Raw genomic sequence first — 21,045 nt, forward strand, 5'->3', positions numbered from 1 at the left:
TAGTTTTCAGGGGGTGGGAGATTGGGCAAAGTGGGTGAAGGGGGTCAAAAGGTATAAATTTCCAGTAAATAAGCAATAGGGATATAATGTACAGCATGGTGACTATAATTTATAATACTGTATTGCATATTTTAAAGTTGTTAAGATTAAATCTTAAAAATTCTCCCCCCAAACAATTAAAATTAAAAAATAAAAACATAATTCTGGGAAGAGGCTCCTAGGCTATACCAGACTTTACAAAAGGGTCCATGGTAGACAACAGTTAAGACCCGCTCTCACATAGAGAGACACAGTATCTAGACTCTGCTAAGAACTCTATGGTGGTAGAAACCAAAATAGAGAAGCCACAATATGAATAATTGAGAAACACCCTTAAAGATAGGAACAGATATATCGAGTGATTATAAAATCTCCAAACAGATCTGAAAGACAAGACCAGGAAGACAGAGCCTAAAACACTGTAAGCATTCTTGGGTGGGTTTTAGGTGGTATCCCTTGTAGGCGACAACTCCATTCTTCCAGGGCTGAAGCCAAAAAATTAGAATTTTTGTGATTGTCCCCCTTCTCTCCACACCACACTGGCCACACTGGAAATCTATTATCAAATCCCAGCTGCCCTATCTTCAAAATACATCTAGATTCTGCTCATCTTACCCAATTCCACCATTGCTACCTGGATCCATGCCACCATCATCTCTCACTCAGATAATTAAATAGACTCTTAACAGCTCTTGCTATTTCAGGCAAGGTCTGAAACAATCATAAAGTTTTAGAAGCACATGGCCAAGGCACAGGACTAAAAATACCTCTTGCAAAAGTCTGGAGAAGTCCTCTTATAACACATCCCTTGGGTTCAAAGGAGAACTGGAAAGTAAAGGGTTCTGAACGTGATGTATTAAAAAATATATACCTTAAAATAACCTTCTGCCTGGGGCTGCCAGCATCGCAAATTTTTAAAATTGCAATAAATCACCATGTCTCAAATGCCACTCATGATGAGAGATGACAACATGCATAGGTAAATTTTCATTCCCTGAATATGATGAATCTCTCATACAGGGAGAGTGCTCCCAGGTGTTGGTTTGCCAGACATCATCTCCAGACGTCTGGCTCAAGACTGGCTGGGTATCTGGAGAAGCAGACATAAAATTTTCCTTGCCTACGCTCCTTCCTTCAGATCCCACTCTTATCTCTTCTTGGCCAACATTAAGTAAAGCGTTCTGGCAACACAGATTGGCCTGGGACTACTTCATTAGGCATCGGCAACGGGTTTCATTTTTAATCATCATGAGCGAGAGTCACTGGTGTGATAATTATGTGCAGCCTGGGAAGCCTTTAACAAGGAGGCACATCAGAGCCCAGAAGGAGCTGGACCCATTCCAGTGAACCTCAGCCCCAGGGGCAGCAGCTGAAGCCTTCTGGACATAATTTGGGATGGGAATAGAGGAGGGATGAGGTTTCAGTCTTGAATACAGAGTGGACCTTGAATCTTTCAAAAGACCACACTCTTTAGGCATATTTCTGAATCTTCTGATACAAAATATTCACCCAACAGCCTTCCCAGGGAACTCCATAAAGTTCCAGAAGTAGCCTCAGGAAGGTGGGAGTCGGACTTCCCAATGGGATACTGATCAGCTTCCAAAGGAGGACAGACACACCTCTGGGTAACCAGGGGCTTAATGGTGAAGTCCAATGGGCTAAGAAACCAAAAAGCTAAGTGGTGTTAGTGGAGAATGTTGTGGTTTCATAAGGAAGGATTATTGCTAAATACTGCTCATCTCTTGCCTTATTCCCTAGCCTTTCCCACAAAATTGAAATAAATTGCCTGACAGTGAATGTGAGAGAAGAACTAGGTATTCAAACCCATTTTCTTTCTTCCCTTCAACATAGAAGCTCAGAATGGAGTCTTCCTGTACACCATAAATTTTACCAGAGCAGTATTGTGAGTGGGTAAGGAAGGCTAGAAGGCATGTTTTGGCTTTATCAGTAATTAAAGGGCTATTTGATTCCCACCTGCTAGACTCATTTTTTATTTGGTTCAAAACTCAGGTAGAAAAACAAAGCTCTTATGTTACTGGACCCCCTCAAACCCTATGTTTTAGCTGTTTGACAAATAGTTCCTTTCAACAATCCAAGAAAGAAATATGTGTCTTAAGGAAAGTTGATCTGCGTAAAGAACTGTGATGGCCGAGAAAGAAATAGATCCTCTTCGTTGCATAGTGGACAGAAACTTTAGGGAGTAAAACATGAGGTGGTCTTTGAAGAGAGGAAGAATTTACATATGAGGAATTGGAAAAAAAAACACAAGCAGGAGGATCCAAGCACTTGAACAAAAGCCTGAAGGCATGAGATTCTGTGGTGTCCCATAAATATGGAGCAGAAAACAGTTAAGTTTGACTAACACACACAGCAGGGTCTTGAAAACCAGCTCAGCCTAGGGTCTTGAAAACCAGCTCAGCCTAAGGACAACTGAATTTTGCTCAGTGAAAAATAAGGAACCACTACGGACACAGCAACAGTCCCAAATGCAGTTGGAATTTATCTTTTGATATCTGTGAAACATCAAACAAAATCCTTATGAGAGTGTATTTATTGGACATACACAGAAAGTTGGGATAATATAAATAAAAATAACATGACTCCTGTTTCAAGATGTTGAAATTCATAAAACTCTGTTATTTTAAGATAGTATGATCAATTTCTTTTTTTTTTTTAAAGATTTAATTTTTTTTTTTTTTTGGCTGCATTGGGTCTTCGTTGCATGCAGGCTTTCTCTAGTTGTGGAGAGTGGGGGCTACGTTTCGTTGCAGCGCATGGGCTTCTCCTTGTGGTGGTTTTTCTTGTTGAGGAGTATGGGCTCTAGGCACGTGGGCTTCAGTAGTTGTGGCACACAGTCTCAGTAGTTGTGGTGCACGGGCTTAGTTGCTTCGTGCCATGTGGGATCTTCCCGGAGCAGGGCTTGAACCCATGTCCCCTGAATTGGCAGGCAGATTCTTATCCACTGTGCCACCAGGAACGTCCCAGTATGATCAGTTTCATACAATTGAATATTATGCAGTCATTAAGATGATGCTTTTGAAAAGTAATGACAGAAGAAAATGCTGAAGTTGTGTTAAATATTAAAAGGAGGAGTCAAAATATTAGAGTGGAATCTCAGTTTTTGAAAGAAAAAGAAAAAGAAAAAACGTGCGAATGTGTATATAAATGTAAAAATTGAACATGGCAAACTATAAAAAGCATTATTTCTGGGGTTAAAATTATGATACATCTCTTCTATTGTGTTCAAATTCCCCACAAATTTGTAATACTGTAACAGTCTTTGTAATACCCTTCAAAGCACAGAATACTTCGTTTAAGAACCATTTATAAATCTGATTTTGTATGCCAAATTGATTCCATTCTTACTACTGTATATTTCTAGCAATTCCTGTAGTTATATATTGGTGATAGTAGGAGAAAAATAATGGCTTACATATATTTATATAGTGTTTTATAATTTATATACATTTTCAGATGGCATACGATGGCTCTTAGGCCACGGTGTATATTTGGTTCCATGCTAATAACAACTACGTGCTTGAAGAAATTGTATTTCAGAGAAAAGTTTGTGTTTCCCATAAAGACCTCCTCTTATATAACTGTGAAACTTGGAATTTCCCAGATACCATGGCCCATTCTTTAATGGGTTATATCAGTGTAAGTTAAGAATCCTGTTAAAATCAAATTATCTCTAAGTCTTAGAACGTAACATTGAGGAATATGGTGGGACAAGCAAAGCTTTGGAGATAGAGGCATAGAGATTAAATATGCATCTAGATATTAATAACCTTTGATAGCTATATGAATTTGGGGAACTACTCTGAGCTTTATTTTTCTCATTTATAAAGTGTGGAGAATAATTCCTATTTTATAGGATTTGTTTGAAGATTGAATTAAGTAACATAAGTAAAACATTTAGCACAATTTACTAGGAGCTCAAAAAAAACCCATTTCTATTTCCTTCTACTGAGAGTAGAGGCTGATTTAGAAAACCTGCAACTGTAACCTGTAACATATGTAACGCAAACATATGTATCCTTTACTCAGTGGTTAAAAGAAACATTCAAAATCTGTAAAGTCAATCATTAAAACAACAAGGCAATAATATAAATACAATCTTTTTTTTTCGTTGAAGGAGCCAAACTGGTTATAACCTTTGGAATTTCCATATGCATATTTTAAACCAATATTGATGATATATAGTCATATAAAAAGTATTGTGTCATTTTAGATGTACTAAATAGTCTTTCTAACTCTAATTAAGGGGGAAAGATTTTATTTATGCCTAAACATCCTAATGCTTAAGGGTGATTAAATGATGCCAAACACTGAACTGAAAAATGTAAAATTCAAATATTCAGATGGTTACAAATATCCATAGTAGTCTTGAGTGTTAATTAAACACCCAGATGATTGAGAGATTTTCTTTTCTTTTTTTCCTATTTTGTCTGAAATTTTGGTCACATACCAATAAAATTGAGTTTAATCATGATCCGTTTTCATTAATAGTGTTCTAACATGATATTTTCTGGTTTAACAGAAAATGCAACACAATTTCTTTTTGAAAAATAGGGAGTATGGATAGAACATTCTTGGTTGATAGATGTAGCTTTACTCTCAGCACTTTGAACCTGCCACCTAACTTCCTTCTTTTTTTTTTCTAATGAATCAAAGTTTTATTTAGTTTTTTTAAACATCTTTATTAGAGTATAATTGCTTTACAATGGTGTGTCAGTTTCTGCTTTATAACAAAGTCAATCAGTTATACATATATATATATCCCCATATCCCTTCCCTCTTGCATCTCCCTCCCCCCCACCCTCCCTATCCCACCCCTCTAGGTGGTCACAAAGCACCGACCTGATCTCCCTGTGCTATGCGGCTGCTTCCCCCTAGCTATCTATTTTAGCTAGTGTTTGGTAGTGTATATATGTCCATGCCACTCTCTCACTTTGTCCCAGCTTACCCTTCGCCCTCCCCATATCCTCAAGTCCATTCTCTAATAGGTCTGCATCTTTATTCCCATCTTGCCCCTAGGTTCTTCTGACCATTTTCTTTTTTTCTTTTTTCTTTTTCTTTTAGATTCCATATATATGTGTTAGCATACTGTATTTGTTTTTCTATTTCTGACTTCTTTCTGACCTCTGTTGTTTCTGATGAGAAAACAGCTGTTGAACTTATGAGAATTTCCTTATACATGATGAGTTGTTTTTCTAGTACTGCTTTCAAGATTTTCTCTGTATCTTTGACTTTTAACACTTTGACTTCACTGTGATAATATCCAAACCCAATGACTGGTTTCTTTAATATCTGCATCCAGTGCACTGATTGTTTTAGGGCGAGGGTTCTACCATTCTGGAAATCCTGCCTTCCATGATATGGCCTCTTGTGAAGAAAAAACAAAACACAGGTTGTAGCATGTCACGTACGGATCATGTCATTGAGTTTGCATTGAGTGTTCTTCATGCTATGATGTGTGATCTCATTAAGCTTTGCTTTATTTTAGTTGATGTTAATAGCTCCTATTCTTGAATTTTTTTTCCTAAAAGGTCTATCCAGACTAGTATTGGCATTACTTCTCTCTTTCTTTTATCAGGATTGTATCGCTATGGCTCCCTCGGTGGCTTCTGCCTACCTCAGAGAGGTTGGAGTAGCTCCCAATCACACTTCTGGTCTTCAAAACTCAGCTTCACCGTATGAAAACAGTGTGGTCTTTGTAAGTGTATTGGCCTCTCTAAAAATAAATTTCTTCTTCTGCAAAGTGGGATTATACTGGTAACTACAAGGATTATTGTGAGGCTTAAATGAGGTAAAGTGTTTAGGCCAATGTCTTGAACACAGAAGGTATCAGTAAGTGTAAGCCCTTAGTAGATCAGGCTTGGATACTGAGATGAACAAGAACATGACACATCATTCATTCGGTGGGGGCAGGCTTATTTCCCATAAAAATAAACAATTTAATCACAGAAGCACAAATGCTTAAAACATACCAATTTCTACATACAATTATATACGATGAGAAAAAAGTAAAACTAAAAATCAATGCCTTAAATAGTCACGATGGTGGATTGAATTGGTTTTAGACTTATTACATAAAATGTTGCTGTTTTTTAATCTTCTTTCACCTTGAAATATCTTGACTTTATACGTACGTAAGTTTGTCCTCCATCTGTTACCAGCTTATTCTCAACTGGTGTTAATTAAACAATCTTATCTGTTCTCAGCATATATCAGAAGAAGAAATTACTTCTGATTTCTTCAAGAAAAGCTTTATCTAGCCTTCCCAGGTCTGAACCCCTACCATGCCCTCTTTATTGCCACCTCCCTGATATAATCATACAATTTATTTGTTGGATCAACTGGGCACATGAATTACTCAAACATATGCCTAAAGAATGCACTTACACAATCTGGGTAATCACTTCAAATAAATGTTAGGTTCATATTTCTCTTTATACACTTGAAGTTCTAACTCTAACAATATCATCAACAGCATACATCTCTCTGTTGGGAACCCATTAGGACTGGTAAAGTGTGACTTTTGTTCATTATTCTTAAGTATAGTAAAATCTTGTTGCCTCTCTCTAGCAATAAAAAGAATAACATATAATGTTTGAAAATTTCTTGCAAAAACTCTCTGTCTAGAAATTATGCTTCCTTGTTCGTTTAATGTTTTTATGAAAGAATAAAGAAGAATATGACTTAGGGTCTGAGAGGTCTCAGTAAATTTCATCCTTTAACCTTCCTCCCAAATTCTGAACTAACTATGTGAGAAGAAAAGTAGTAAGGCAGGTGGGAAAATAAAAGTGTTTCTTTTAGTTTTGATAGAACTGATATGGAGAATGTGATTTATGTCTGTGGACAAGACAGACATAAGGCCCATTTGAGCTTCCAAATACTAAATCTGAGTATTGGACCAAAGTTGGTATAGCCCTGGAAAACTGAAAGCTTCCTCATAGAGGGACCTACTTGGGAAAACTCAGGGAGGGGTGGACCAGAAATAAGACCTGGCTAGAAAAATGCAATTGGACCTGATTCTCACCTGCTTCCTAAAACTAACCCAGATTCCTGCAAGTAAGACACCTATGTCCAGATCAGTTGAATTCACCCTGACAATCAACACAGTAACTGATTCCTGACCTAGGCCTCTATGTCATGGCCACCAATGTCTCTCACAATCAAAGATCTTTATCTCCCTGCCTTTTGCTAGTGCTCTGTTTCTTTCTTGAAGATCTTAGCCTTTTTCAAAATGAAGTTATATACCATATTTAAACACATAGATGACAATAGCAAACATTTTTTTATAGTGTTTACCATGCGCCAGACACTTTTCTAGGCATTTTCCATACATTAATACAGTTAATCCACGGGGGAAAAAAAAACCTGGGCAGTAGGTGCTAATATTATCCCCATTTTACAGATGAGGAAACTGAGGTACAGAATGGATAAGGACTTGCACTAGGTTACACAGCTAGTAAGTATGGGGCTCGGATCAAACCGTAAAATCAGCCTAAATTCTTAACCATCATCCTCTATCACCTCTCCAGAGAGAGACTGATAGACAGAAACAGACAGCCAATAGATGCTGGATATAAAGATATCAATTTCTTCAGAGCATTAAGTACATATGTACATTAAGTACATATGTACTTTCAGCACATATATTGTCATTTAAATTGTTGTAGATAAATTATGGCATTGACAAGAATTCTGAAATAAATTGTGAAATACATAGACATAGATGATAAAAATGATTGGGAAGGGGTTGCTTATGACTTGATTGTGGTGGGAGTGGATCTTCCCAGGAAAAGGGACTCATATCTTTTCTTTGATTTCATTTTCTGACTTAATAGACTATTTCTCATTTTTACGTTACTACAGAACAAAACCTTGATTTATGTTTTATAATTATATAGCTGTTTTCATGTAAGTTTAACAGTAATCAATTTTTTAAAAATTTCCAGCCATGGGAAGGAAGAGTTTGGAAGGTCCAGAAGAAGTTTGTGGTGTTAAGTGTGTCTTCTGTTTATGTATTCCCTCCCATTCTATGCTTTTGCTTATGAACCTATAATATCTTGGTACTTATATATAAATTTTAATAGCATAGTTAGGGGACAGCTTAATCTTATTTACACAGTACTCTTTATTTCATTGGTTCTTTCCTATCTAAAAGTTTGCTACAATTCAGCAGAAAAGTGTGTGGGGGCAGTCAGGAAGAAATTTCTTGACTATTCAGTGTAACAAATGTAAGAAAAATGTTACATTTTTAGTTAAACCCTTTGACTTCATTCTGTGAAATTTTTATTCCACTCATCAGTAATCTGCAAAAAATTACACTTACTTTCCCAACTTTTCTAGTTTTATGGAGATTAGGCCAATTTTTATCTTCTTTTAAATGAACCTTGAAGAATGCAATCATAAACAGCTTTGAAAAGTTGGTATACTCTTAGACCATTTACTAGAAACTAACATTAAACCTAGTTATTGATTTTTTTGAAAGTTACTATAGCTAATTACTCTCATTTGAGTCTTAGGAGTTTCTGAATTGTGTCTTATAGGAATTGATGAACTTAATTGCCTACTAAAAGCTCCCACAGGCGGTATACACCTTTTATGAAAAATAAATAAAACACAGAGAACTAATAATTTACCACCTCTCTGTCTAGGAAAATATGAGCATGAAAAGTGTTTTCCCTCTAGTGTAGGAGAATTTTTCAAAAGAATATTCTGTTAATAGGAAGCAGTTAGTTTTTTAAATTAGATCACATCCACCTCAGTAGTTCAGGTTTTCCCCACATACTAACAATTAAACTTAGATCTTTCTGGACAAAAGCAGAAATAGTACACTTGTGACTAAATAAAATTAGTCTTGAGAAGTGGTTATGTCTTCTCGGTCACTAAATACAGAATTCAGTACTTACCTATCTGCTTTCGGGTCAAAAAGGAAATAAACCTTCTGGATCCACACAAGCTTTAGATAAATGAAGATGGATACAAGACTGAAGGTTGCTCTGGCCATTTGTGAAAAAGGTGTTCCTACCCAAGCTGTAAACAAATAGAAATTCATTAATAGATAGCTTGAAAAAGACAAATTGCCTAGAATTTACAGGAGAGTAATTTCTTTCCTTGAAGTCATGATAATAGGGACCTACTTGGGAAAACTCAGGGAGGGGTGGACCAGAAATAAGACCTGGCTAGAAAAATGCAATTGGACCTGATTCTCACCTGCTTCCTAAAACTAATCCAGATTCCTGCAAGTAAGACACCTATGTCCAGATCAGTTGAATTCACCCTGACAATCAACACAGTAACTGATTCCTGACCTAGGCCTCTATGTCATGGCCACCAATGTCTCTCACAATCAAAGATCTTTATCTCCCTGCCTTTTGCTAGTGCTCTGTTTCTTTCTTGAAGATCTTAGCCTTTTTCAAAATGAAGTTATATACCATATTTAAACACATAGATGACAATAGCAAACATTTTTTTATAGTGTTTACCATGCGCCAGACACTTTTCTAGGCATTTTCCATACATTAATACAGTTAATCCACGGGGGAAAAAAAAACCTGGGCAGTAGGTGCTAATATTATCCCCATTTTACAGATGAGGAAACTGAGGTACAGAATGGATAAGGACTTGCACTAGGTTACACAGCTAGTAAGTATGGGGCTCGGATCAAACCGTAAAATCAGCCTAAATTCTTAACCATCATCCTCTATCACCTCTCCAGAGAGAGACTGATAGACAGAAACAGACAGCCAATAGATGCTGGATATAAAGATATCAATTTCTTCAGAGCATTAAGTACATATGTACATTAAGTACATATGTACTTTCAGCACATATATTGTCATTTAAATTGTTGTAGATAAATTATGGCATTGACAAGAATTCTGAAATAAATTGTGAAATACATAGACATAGATGATAAAAATGATTGGGAAGGGGTTGCTTATGACTTGATTGTGGTGGGAGTGGATCTTCCCAGGAAAAGGGACTCATATCTTTTCTTTGATTTCATTTTCTGACTTAATAGACTATTTCTCATTTTTACGTTACTACAGAACAAAACCTTGATTTATGTTTTATAATTATATAGCTGTTTTCATGTAAGTTTAACAGTAATCAATTTTTTAAAAATTTCCAGCCATGGGAAGGAAGAGTTTGGAAGGTCCAGAAGAAGTTTGTGGTGTTAAGTGTGTCTTCTGTTTATGTATTCCCTCCCATTCTATGCTTTTGCTTATGAACCTATAATATCTTGGTACTTATATATAAATTTTAATAGCATAGTTAGGGGACAGCTTAATCTTATTTACACAGTACTCTTTATTTCATTGGTTCTTTCCTATCTAAAAGTTTGCTACAATTCAGCAGAAAAGTGTGTGGGGGCAGTCAGGAAGAAATTTCTTGACTATTCAGTGTAACAAATGTAAGAAAAATGTTACATTTTTAGTTAAACCCTTTGACTTCATTCTGTGAAATTTTTATTCCACTCATCAGTAATCTGCAAAAAATTACACTTACTTTCCCAACTTTTCTAGTTTTATGGAGATTAGGCCAATTTTTATCTTCTTTTAAATGAACCTTGAAGAATGCAATCATAAACAGCTTTGAAAAGTTGGTATACTCTTAGACCATTTACTAGAAACTAACATTAAACCTAGTTATTGATTTTTTTGAAAGTTACTATAGCTAATTACTCTCATTTGAGTCTTAGGAGTTTCTGAATTGTGTCTTATAGGAATTGATGAACTTAATTGCCTACTAAAAGCTCCCACAGGCGGTATACACCTTTTATGAAAAATAAATAAAACACAGAGAACTAATAATTTACCATCTCTCTGTCTAGGAAAATATGAGCATGAAAAGTGTTTTCCCTCTAGTGTAGGAGAATTTTTCAAAAGAATATTCTGTTAATAGGAAGCAGTTAGTTTTTTAAATTAGATCACATCCACCTCAGTAGTTCAGGTTTTCCCCACATACTAACAATTAAACTTAGATCTTTCTGGACAAAAGCAGAAATAGTACACTTATGACTAAATAAAATTAGTCTTGAGAAGTGGTTATGTCTTCTCGGTCACTAAATACAGAATTCAGTACTTACCTATCTGCTTTCGGGTCAAAAAGGAAATAAACCTTCTGGATCCACACAAGCTTTAGATAAATGAAGATGGATACAAGACTGAAGGTTGCTCTGGCCATTTGTGAAAAAGGTGTTCCTACCCAAGCTGTAAACAAATAGAAATTCATTAATAGATAGCTTGAAAAAGACAAATTGCCTAGAATTTACGGGAGAGTAATTTCTTTTCTTGAAGTCATGATAATGAATCTCCATTATCCAACATTTTTAATTTACCCTCAGTCCTCAGAAACTGCAACAATGATTATAGGCTCCAGTGAAAAATGGTTCCCATCTTCTTTCTTTGATTCTCTTACACGCTAGGAAATGGGATTCTCTTTGTGCTTACCTTTGCTGAGTATAGGATTTTAGAGATGAATGTGCCACATGTTAACATTATTTCTAAAACTTATTCCCTAATCTATCATTATTAAGTTCTAGAGTAAGAAATTAAATAGATAAGCAGTTTTCAACTTAAAAGAACATTATGCCCCAAAACATTGTCCTTTGATTTTGCTTTATTTAAAAATTTAAATATATTTTCTCATAGAAGTAATATTATAGTCACCCACTTCCCAATTAAAACCATAAAAGCTTACTCCATCAGGTAGCCAACCAATAAATATATAGATTTATTTTTTTTATAGTGTTTACCATGCGCCAGACACTTTTCTAGGCATTTTCCATACATTAATACAGTTAATCCACGGGGGAAAAAAAAACCTGGGCAGTAGGTGCTAATATTATCCCCATTTTACAGATGAGGAAACTGAGGTACAGAATGGATAAGGACTTGCACTAGGTTACACAGCTAGTAAGTATGGGGCTCGGATCAAACCGTAAAATCAGCCTAAATTCTTAACCATCATCCTCTATCACCTCTCCAGAGAGAGACTGATAGACAGAAACAGACAGCCAATAGATGCTGGATATAAAGATATCAATTTCTTCAGAGCATTAAGTACATATGTACATTAAGTACATATATGTACTTTCAGCACATATATTATTTGTCATTTAAATTGTTGTAGATAAATTATGGCATTGACAAGAATTCTGAAATAAATTGTGAAATACATAGACATAGATGATAAAAATGATTGGGAAGGGGTTGCTTATGACTTGATTGTGGTGGGAGTGGATCTTCCCAGGAAAAGGGACTCATATCTTTTCTTTGATTTCATTTTCTGACTTAATAGACTATTTCTCATTTTTACGTTACTACAGAACAAAACCTTGATTTATGTTTTATAATTATATAGCTGTTTTCATGTAAGTTTAACAGTAATCAATTTTTTAAAAATTTCCAGCCATGGGAAGGAAGAGTTTGGAAGGTCCAGAAGAAGTTTGTGGTGTTAAGTGTGTCTTCTGTTTATGTATTCCCTCCCATTCTATGCTTTTGCTTATGAACCTATAATATCTTGGTACTTATATATAAATTTTAATAGCATAGTTAGGGGACAGCTTAATCTTATTTACACAGTACTCTTTATTTCATTGGTTCTTTCCTATCTAAAAGTTTGCTACAATTCAGCAGAAAAGTGTGTGGGGGCAGTCAGGAAGAAATTTCTTGACTATTCAGTGTAACAAATGTAAGAAAAATGTTACATTTTTAGTTAAACCCTTTGACTTCATTCTGTGAAATTTTTATTCCACTCATCAGTAATCTGCAAAAAATTACACTTACTTTCCCAACTTTTCTAGTTTTATGGAGATTAGGCCAATTTTTATCTTCTTTTAAATGAACCTTGAAGAATGCAATCATAAACAGCTTTGAAAAGTTGGTATACTCTTAGACCATTTACTAGAAACTAACATTAAACCTAGTTATTGATTTTTTTGAAAGTTACTATAGCTAATTACTCTCATTTGAGTCTTAGGAGTTTCTGAATTGTGTCTTATAGGAATTGATGAACTTAATTGCCTACTAAAAGCTCCCACAGGCGGTATACACCTTTTATGAAAAATAAATAAAACACAGAGAACTAATAATTTACCATCTCTCTGTCTAGGAAAATATGAGCATGAAAAGTGTTTTCCCTCTAGTGTAGGAGAATTTTTCAAAAGAATATTCTGTTAATAGGAAGCAGTTAGTTTTTTAAATTAGATCACATCCACCTCAGTAGTTCAGGTTTTCCCCACATACTAACAATTAAACTTAGATCTTTCTGGACAAAAGCAGAAATAGTACACTTATGACTAAATAAAATTAGTCTTGAGAAGTGGTTATGTCTTCTCGGTCACTAAATACAGAATTCAGTACTTACCTATCTGCTTTCGGGTCAAAAAGGAAATAAACCTTCTGGATCCACACAAGCTTTAGATAAATGAAGATGGATACAAGACTGAAGGTTGCTCTGGCCATTTGTGAAAAAGGTGTTCCTACCCAAGCTGTAAACAAATAGAAATTCATTAATAGATAGCTTGAAAAAGACAAATTGCCTAGAATTTACAGGAGAGTAATTTCTTTCCTTGAAGTCATGATAATGAATCTCCATTATCCAACATTTTTAATTTACCCTCAGTCCTCAGAAACTGGAACAATGATTATAGGCTCCAGTGAAAAATGGTTCCCATCTTCTTTCTTTGATTCTCTTACATGCTAGGAAATGGGATTCTCTTTGTGCTTACCTTTGCTGAGTATAGGATTTTAGAGATGAATGTGCCACATGTTAACATTATTTCTAAAACTTATTCCCTAATCTATCATTATTAAGTTCTAGAGTAAGAAATTAAATAGATAAGCAGTTTTCAACTTAAAAGAACATTATGCCCCAAAACATTGTCCTTTGATTTTGCTTTATTTAAAAATTTAAATATATTTTCTCATAGAAGTAATATTATAGTCACCCACTTCCCAATTAAAACCATAAAAGCTTACTCCATCAGGTAGCCAACCAATAAATATATAGATTTATAGTATCAGTAATATAGGTTAAGTTCATCATCTTATATTACATTCCTTTTTTTTGTTTTTAACCTACTAGTATAGCTCAGGACTTCTTTTAAATAAATACCCATAAGAAACTCACATCTGTACAAGAGAAGATACATATGTGGGTGTTATCGTTGGCATTGTTTGTAATACCAAAAACTTGGAAACCACACAAGTGTCTATTGATAAGTGAAAGGAACTAGTTTTATATATATATATATATATACACTAGATATAGGTGAATGGACCTACTTATATACATAGTTATAAATTGAAATATTTATACAATGGAATACTATACAAACTTTAAAGTAAATGAAATGTCTCCATGTACCAACATGAATATATCTTAGGACTTACTTTGATAGGAAAAAAATAGGTTGCATAATAACACACGTAATATAAATAACATTTAACATATGATTTAGATAATGTTTGGAACCACTTGAAATGGTATATATTGTTGATTAATATGTGTATATGTAATAAAAGTATATGAGCACGATGGTAAGAATGTACACTCACTTGAGGACAGGGTGTCTAGAAAAGAACGGAGGCTAATAAGTTTTAGATTAGAGGAGACAGTATCCCAAATATACCTGCAATATTCTCTTTTTAAAACCTTACCTTTCAGGCAGTCCATGAGGTCAAAATTATTTTCCTAATAATTCTAAAATGTTAGTCTTTTTTCATTGTGTTGACATTTGCACAGGTGGTACAAAAACAATGGTGAGTAAAACTGCTGGCAGCTTACCACGATTCAAGGCAGTGGAACCAAACTGTACCGCCTGTACTCACAGATCTGCATGCACAGTAAAAGGGCCAAATTCAATTAAAAATGCCATTTAAGAAAAAATTTAATTTTATTACATCTCAAATCTTGAGTAGATGTACTTTTCATATTATGTGTGACAAAATGGAAAATTCAGAGAAAACACTTCTGCTGCATTCCAGAATACGATGGCTGTCTTGAGGGAAATCTCGTATGATTATTTCAGTTACAAGTTGAACTAACTGAATTTTTAGGGAATACCCTGTTTACTTGAAAGAAATATTATCAGTTACACTGTACTCAGACTAAAGTATTTAGCAGACAAGTTTTTGAACATAAAGGTGAGCCTCTCATTTTCAGAAAAGCAACAGATCATATTTGTTACCAACGATAAAATTTTGCTTTCAAGAGAAAATTCAAATTTTGGAAAACATATCTGCCACCATAAGTTTTTCAGCTTTTCAATACTTAACAAATTTTCTAAGGTACTTAGTGATATAACAAATGTGATTTATGAAATAGTATAACAAAATGTGTCAAAACTCCAATGATCAATGCATGACGTTACAAAATGTTGAATGGGCAAAACATTCATACAAAGTGTGAAACTAACCAATGTAGTTTAATGTATAGCAGATTAAGGAAACTTCCTTAACATTATGTGAGATAACACATTGCAACTAACCTCTAAGGTATGACCAATTATCAATTTTTAGAAGAATATTACTATTATCTGAAAGGCTATTAAAACACTGCTTCCTTCTCCAAACATTTACAATATACTAAAAACAGAACAACAGATAGCAAACAGATTGAATGCAGATATGAGAAGCTAGCTGCATTCTACTAAGCCAAACATTAAAGACATTTGCCAACATGTAAAACAATGTTGCTCTTCTAATTTTTTTCTTGGTTTGGAAACTACAAAAAAAAAATAGCCTACAGACTATAGATACTACAAGAATTTTTTAAATAAGAAAAAGAGGAAAAGAAAATACTGTCCACAATCCCAGCACCCATGTATAATCACAGGCAACACCTCAATATATTTCTTTTCAGACAGTAGGCATAATCTACTTGTGTCATTTGTCCATTTTCTTTGGGAAGTTTCTTTTCAATGTATATGAATTCTTTATATGTAGAAGATATTATCCCCCTTTCTGTCATACTTATCATAAACATTTTCCCTCAAGTCAGGGTATTTCAAAAGCCCATTGTTTAAAGTATCCAATGACTAACACACATGGTAGTTGAATTTCAGTATTTAAATGGCTCTAAAACAATAGTGTGCTACGGTCAGTTTTGAAGTTTGAAGCAAGGTCAGTTTAGGAATGACATATTTTCAAGCTATTTTTATTGACACCCAAGCTAATTCAATTTTATCTATAGTGCATTATTCCCGCTCAGATTCCAATATACTTTTCTGATGGGAAGGAAAAGAATGGAGTTAGTAGCCTTGATGATAATTGAATATTACCTTGACTATTGTCCAAATAAGTGGTGTCTTCCTGAAAATATCATCTGTCAGGGAACTTATGGCAGAAATATAGCTGAGAATTGCTGCTTTAACTAACAGAACTGGCTAGTGGAAGGTCTGCAGGATACACAGTGAGCCTTTATCGTACCTTATGGTTATCACATAATTGCCTGTCTTCTCTGCTAGATTATAAGCTCTATGAGAACAGGTTTCACCTGTCTTGCTCATCCCTGTATCCCAGCACATAATTGTTGAATGAATGGATGAATGAATAATGAGAATAAAACAATCACGTAGTATGTTCCACTATGTGCTTCCTTAATAGTTAAAACAAGAGCAGTAGAAATTGATATTTTTGTTTTCCCACAAATGACTTTGGTCATGCAACTTTGCCACGACTGTTTGAATGAATCAAATATTACCGAAACAATTTTCCAAACCCTTGAAAATAATTCTACTTACTTATTTATTTATTCTATTTGCTTCTTTCCTCCTAATTTGGAATACACATTCAATAGAAAATTTTTTTAAATCTCCTGAGAAATCTTGATCTACATGGTGGATTGTTTTCTTCCTTGTAACACAAATAAATAAGTGCTCAGTTTTGTCAAATTAGCAGCAAATACTGAGTTCTGACTCAAAGCTAATTACACATACACCCTTCAGGTAAAGACCCATTACAAGTAAAGACCCTGGTAGATGCACGACAGTTACACTGCTTCATTTATCTAGTTCCAGTGGAATGTCTTAACCAGGGATCCTGACCACTGTCTGAACTTGTCTATAACATGTTATTTCCGTCTGTGGTTTTCCTTATAAAATGACAATTGCCTTTCCCCTTTTTTTACCCTTTCTTACATTAATTATCCCAGTAGATTCAACTAAAGATGGAGCTACAGGATATCAGGCCATCCCACTCAGATGAGCCACACTGTGGAACAGTCACCATGGTTACCATGTTTGGACCCCCTTGAGCTGCTCCAGGACTGCAGTTCCATCCGTTCTCCCTGAACTGTTAAGTTTCAAATTTGTCAAACTCAGAAGACACTGCTTAGAAAACCAGACTGCCAGTTTATTAATTGTGCGCAAGCTATGATAATTGATCTCATGCCTTAAAGGTGTGAGGCTTGCCTTAGACACTTTGTGACCAGAAGGTGAGCCACCATACAGCTTTACCCACCTGAGGATAAAGATGACAGGATTGGAGGCAGAGCAGAAAGGCAAAGAGAAGCCAGATCTTGGCAATGTTGTTTAAACAGCTGGCTGGATCAGTCGTGACCCAGAGCTGGCTGTACCACTGGACTTCTAAGATAAAATCAGTGTATAATTCTTTTGTTCACTTGTTTGTTTTAGCTGTTTGAGTTTTATTTTCCACTGCATGTAACTAAAAAATTTCCAGCTGACGTAGAAACTGACTTCAGAATTATATGGAGTTATATATGCATTAAAGAGCTATCACAGCAGCTAAATTCATTTCTGCATTTAAAAAATAGTTGAGTATTTATTCCAGGCAATGTAGTAGTGCTGAGGATTCAGGGGTAAACAAAACATGCATGGTCACTCTCCTATGAATGTCCTGCTTCATTCTAGCAGGCAAGAAAGACATTTAAAACTAATTGCACATTAACTCATTCACTTTAATTTTGCAAAAGTGCTTTGAGGAAGAGGAATAGAATTGCATGGAGGCTCATCACAGAAGACTAGACCTAGTCTGGGGTCTTCAGTTCCTTAGGGTTGCCATAAAAAATAACCACAAACTGGGGGGCTTGAAACAATAGGAAGCTATTCTCTCATATTCTGGAGGCTAGAAGTTTGAAATCAAGATGTTGGCAGGACCCTCTTTTTTAGAGTCTTTCCTGGGAAGAACCTCTGCCTCTTCTTGGCTGCAGGCGGTTGCTGACAATTTTTGGCATTGCTTGGCTTGCGGCTCCATCACTCCCTTCTCTGCGTCCATTGTCATATAGGCTTCTTCCCTGTGTCTCTGTGTCTCCAAATCTCTCTGTTCTTAGGGGATTAGGACTTCCACAGATCTTTTTGGAGCACACAATTCAATTCACAATGCGGGGCCTAGGAAAAATTTCTCTGAGATCACCTCAAGCTGACATCTAAGGATGTGGAAGGAACAATAGGGACATGTATTCCTGGTATATGTTGCGCTTGCTGCTGGTCCATTATTTCTGCCATGGCCCATCACTTGCACTATATTACCTCTCGGTCATCCATCTGTACATCTCTGCCAACACTTTATGGGACAGAAATTGTAGAAGGGCAACTCCTAATAATGATGGTGATGCAATCTCGTGGGCAGTCACTGGGCCACATGGTAAATGAATCCTGCCTGTGCTTTTATTCATTAAAAATATTTTTTCCTGGGCTTCCCTGGTGGCGCAGTGGTTGGGAGTCCGCCTGCCGATGCAGAGGACACGGGTTCATGCCCCGCTCCGGGAAGGTCCCACATGCCGCGGAGCGGCTGGGCCCGTGAGCCATGGCCGCCGAGCCTGCGCGTCCAGAGCCTGTGCTCCGCAACGGAAGAGGCCACAACGGTGAGAGGCCCGCGTACGGCAAAAAAAAAAAAAATATATATATATATTTTCTAAAGTATTGTACAGCAATTAGGACTTTCTCTCTCTCTCTCTCTCTCTCTCTCTCTCTCACACACACACACACACACACACATACACACACACAGAACTGTATTTAATGTTTTTATCTGGAAGAAATAAGCATGTAATCTACTTTCTGCCTTTAATTTTCACTGCTAATGTTAAACTATTAGCACATACCGGTGAGAGGCCCGCGTACGGCAAAAAAAAAAAAAAAAATATATATATATATATATATTTTCTAAAGTATTGTACAGCAATTAGGACTTTCTCTCTCTCTCTCTCTCTCTCTCTCTCTCTCACACACACACACACACACACACACACACACACATACACACACACAGAACTGTATTTAATGTTTTTATCTGGAAGAAATAAGTATGTAATCTACTTTCTGCCTTTAATTTTCACTGCTAATGTTAAACTATTAGCACATACATTTTGTTAATTGCAAAAAACCACTTTAAAATTTTCTCAACTAAATGTTCTCAAAACAAAATTTAGACACACTGCTATTAACATTTCCAAAGGAAACCTGGGTTTAGTCAGCTTAAATGAGTGAGTTCCCTCACTAAGAGCTTTCATTCAGAACATAAACAGCTTTGTCCCACATAAACTTCCTTCCTTCTTACTCACCCACTAGTGGCTGAATTCATTGTCTTTTCTTCCACAGATGACTTGTATATGAGCTTTATTCAACATTTGATACCTACTGACCATGAGAAAAGATAAACTAAAATTAAATTGGGGGAAAAATTATAATTTGAGTTGTAGGTGTTATTTTGTAATCAGGAAAAAAAAAAAGTTTTTAACATTTTGATAGTGCTGAGACTTGGTGACAGCCAGGGCCATGCAGTCTCTGATGGGAGCTGTAGTCCATGACTCAGGCCCTGGCCAGCCTACACTCTCAGTCCTGATGCTTTCATTCCGAGGGCTTTTTTTTTTTTTTTTTTTTTTTTGCGGTATGCGGCCCTCTCACTGTTGTGGCCTCTCCCGTTGCGGAGCACAGGCTCCGGACGTGCAGGCTCGGCGGCCACGGCTCACGGGCCCAGCCGCTCCGCGGCATGTGCGATCCTCCCGGACTGGGGCACGAACCCATGTCCCCTGCATTGGCAGGCGGACTCTCAACCACTGCGCCACCAGGGAAGCCCCCGAGGGCTTTTTATCTGAGATATTCCTCAGGTGCCTCTATTATTTGAACAAATCTCACCATGAATGTAAAACATTTTATTAGGTTGTGAAACAAAAATGTTTAAAAGATTTCATGCATATAGAATCTCACCATTATTTATTGAATCAGGTATTTTACTGCACTCATTTTGCAGTCTTATTTTCAAAACAACTTTATGAATACAATATTATTACCTCCGCTTCATGGATGGAGACAGGTGAGACCCAAGGTCACATAGCAAGTAGGTATGTTCAAATAGAGAACAAAAAACCTAGGTTTGTCTAACTTTAAAGTTTGTGTTTTGTCCATTAATGCCACTCATTCTTTCCCAAAGTCTCCTATACAGAGAAAATAACACATATTTTAAAAAGTATGTCTTACCTTCTCTTTTAATCTGAAATCCAATAGCTCATAGGGCACTACTCTTAGTTATGTGCTCTCATAAAACTAATGCCCTAGGAGCAAGTCTTCCTCATCACCGTTAATGAGCACATTTTCTAGCACCTACTATGTGCACGACACTGGACAAAATGCTGTCATTGAAACGTGGAATAATGAACCCCGCCATGAAGGGATTTACAATCTACAATGAAAGACAAGATATAGAAGATTATTATCTTAGAATTCTTAATTGACTATTGTTTCTAAGGTAAGGTCTAAACTCATTAACAAGACTGCATGACCTAGTTTCACCTCAACGCTTTACCTTTAGTTTTTGCCAGGGATGATCCTCTTTTCCCCACCCTTCCCCAAATTTAAATATACAGCCATCCTGAAATTCAAGCTCCTGAACCCCTATTTCTACCCTCACCAATATCTCTGCCACCTCTGGCAATCATTTGAGCAGGTTTTCTTCTATCATCTTTGATTAATCTGTGAGTTCCACCTTGATAGTATTTAGGACACAGAATACGCTCAACTGTTTA

General features: G+C 36.0%; 1 protein-coding gene across 1 annotated transcript in view; it reads right to left on the reverse strand.

The window, feature by feature from the left end:
• Nucleotides 1-13,420: 13,420 nt before the first annotated feature.
• LOC114484343 (tropomyosin-1, isoforms 33/34-like) overlaps nt 13,421-21,045 on the reverse strand; it is an 89,826-nt gene continuing 82,201 nt past the window's right edge. Inside the window, exon 5 of the mRNA XM_028479941.2 lies at nt 13,421-13,549. Within this exon, the coding sequence (XP_028335742.1) occupies nt 13,422-13,549 (128 nt within the window). The 3' untranslated portion in view covers nt 13,421. The remainder of the gene's footprint in view (nt 13,550-21,045) is intronic.

This window comes from Physeter macrocephalus, chromosome 19 (assembly GCF_002837175.3).
Source record: "Physeter macrocephalus isolate SW-GA chromosome 19, ASM283717v5, whole genome shotgun sequence".
Taxonomy (NCBI): domain Eukaryota; kingdom Metazoa; phylum Chordata; class Mammalia; order Artiodactyla; family Physeteridae; genus Physeter; species Physeter macrocephalus.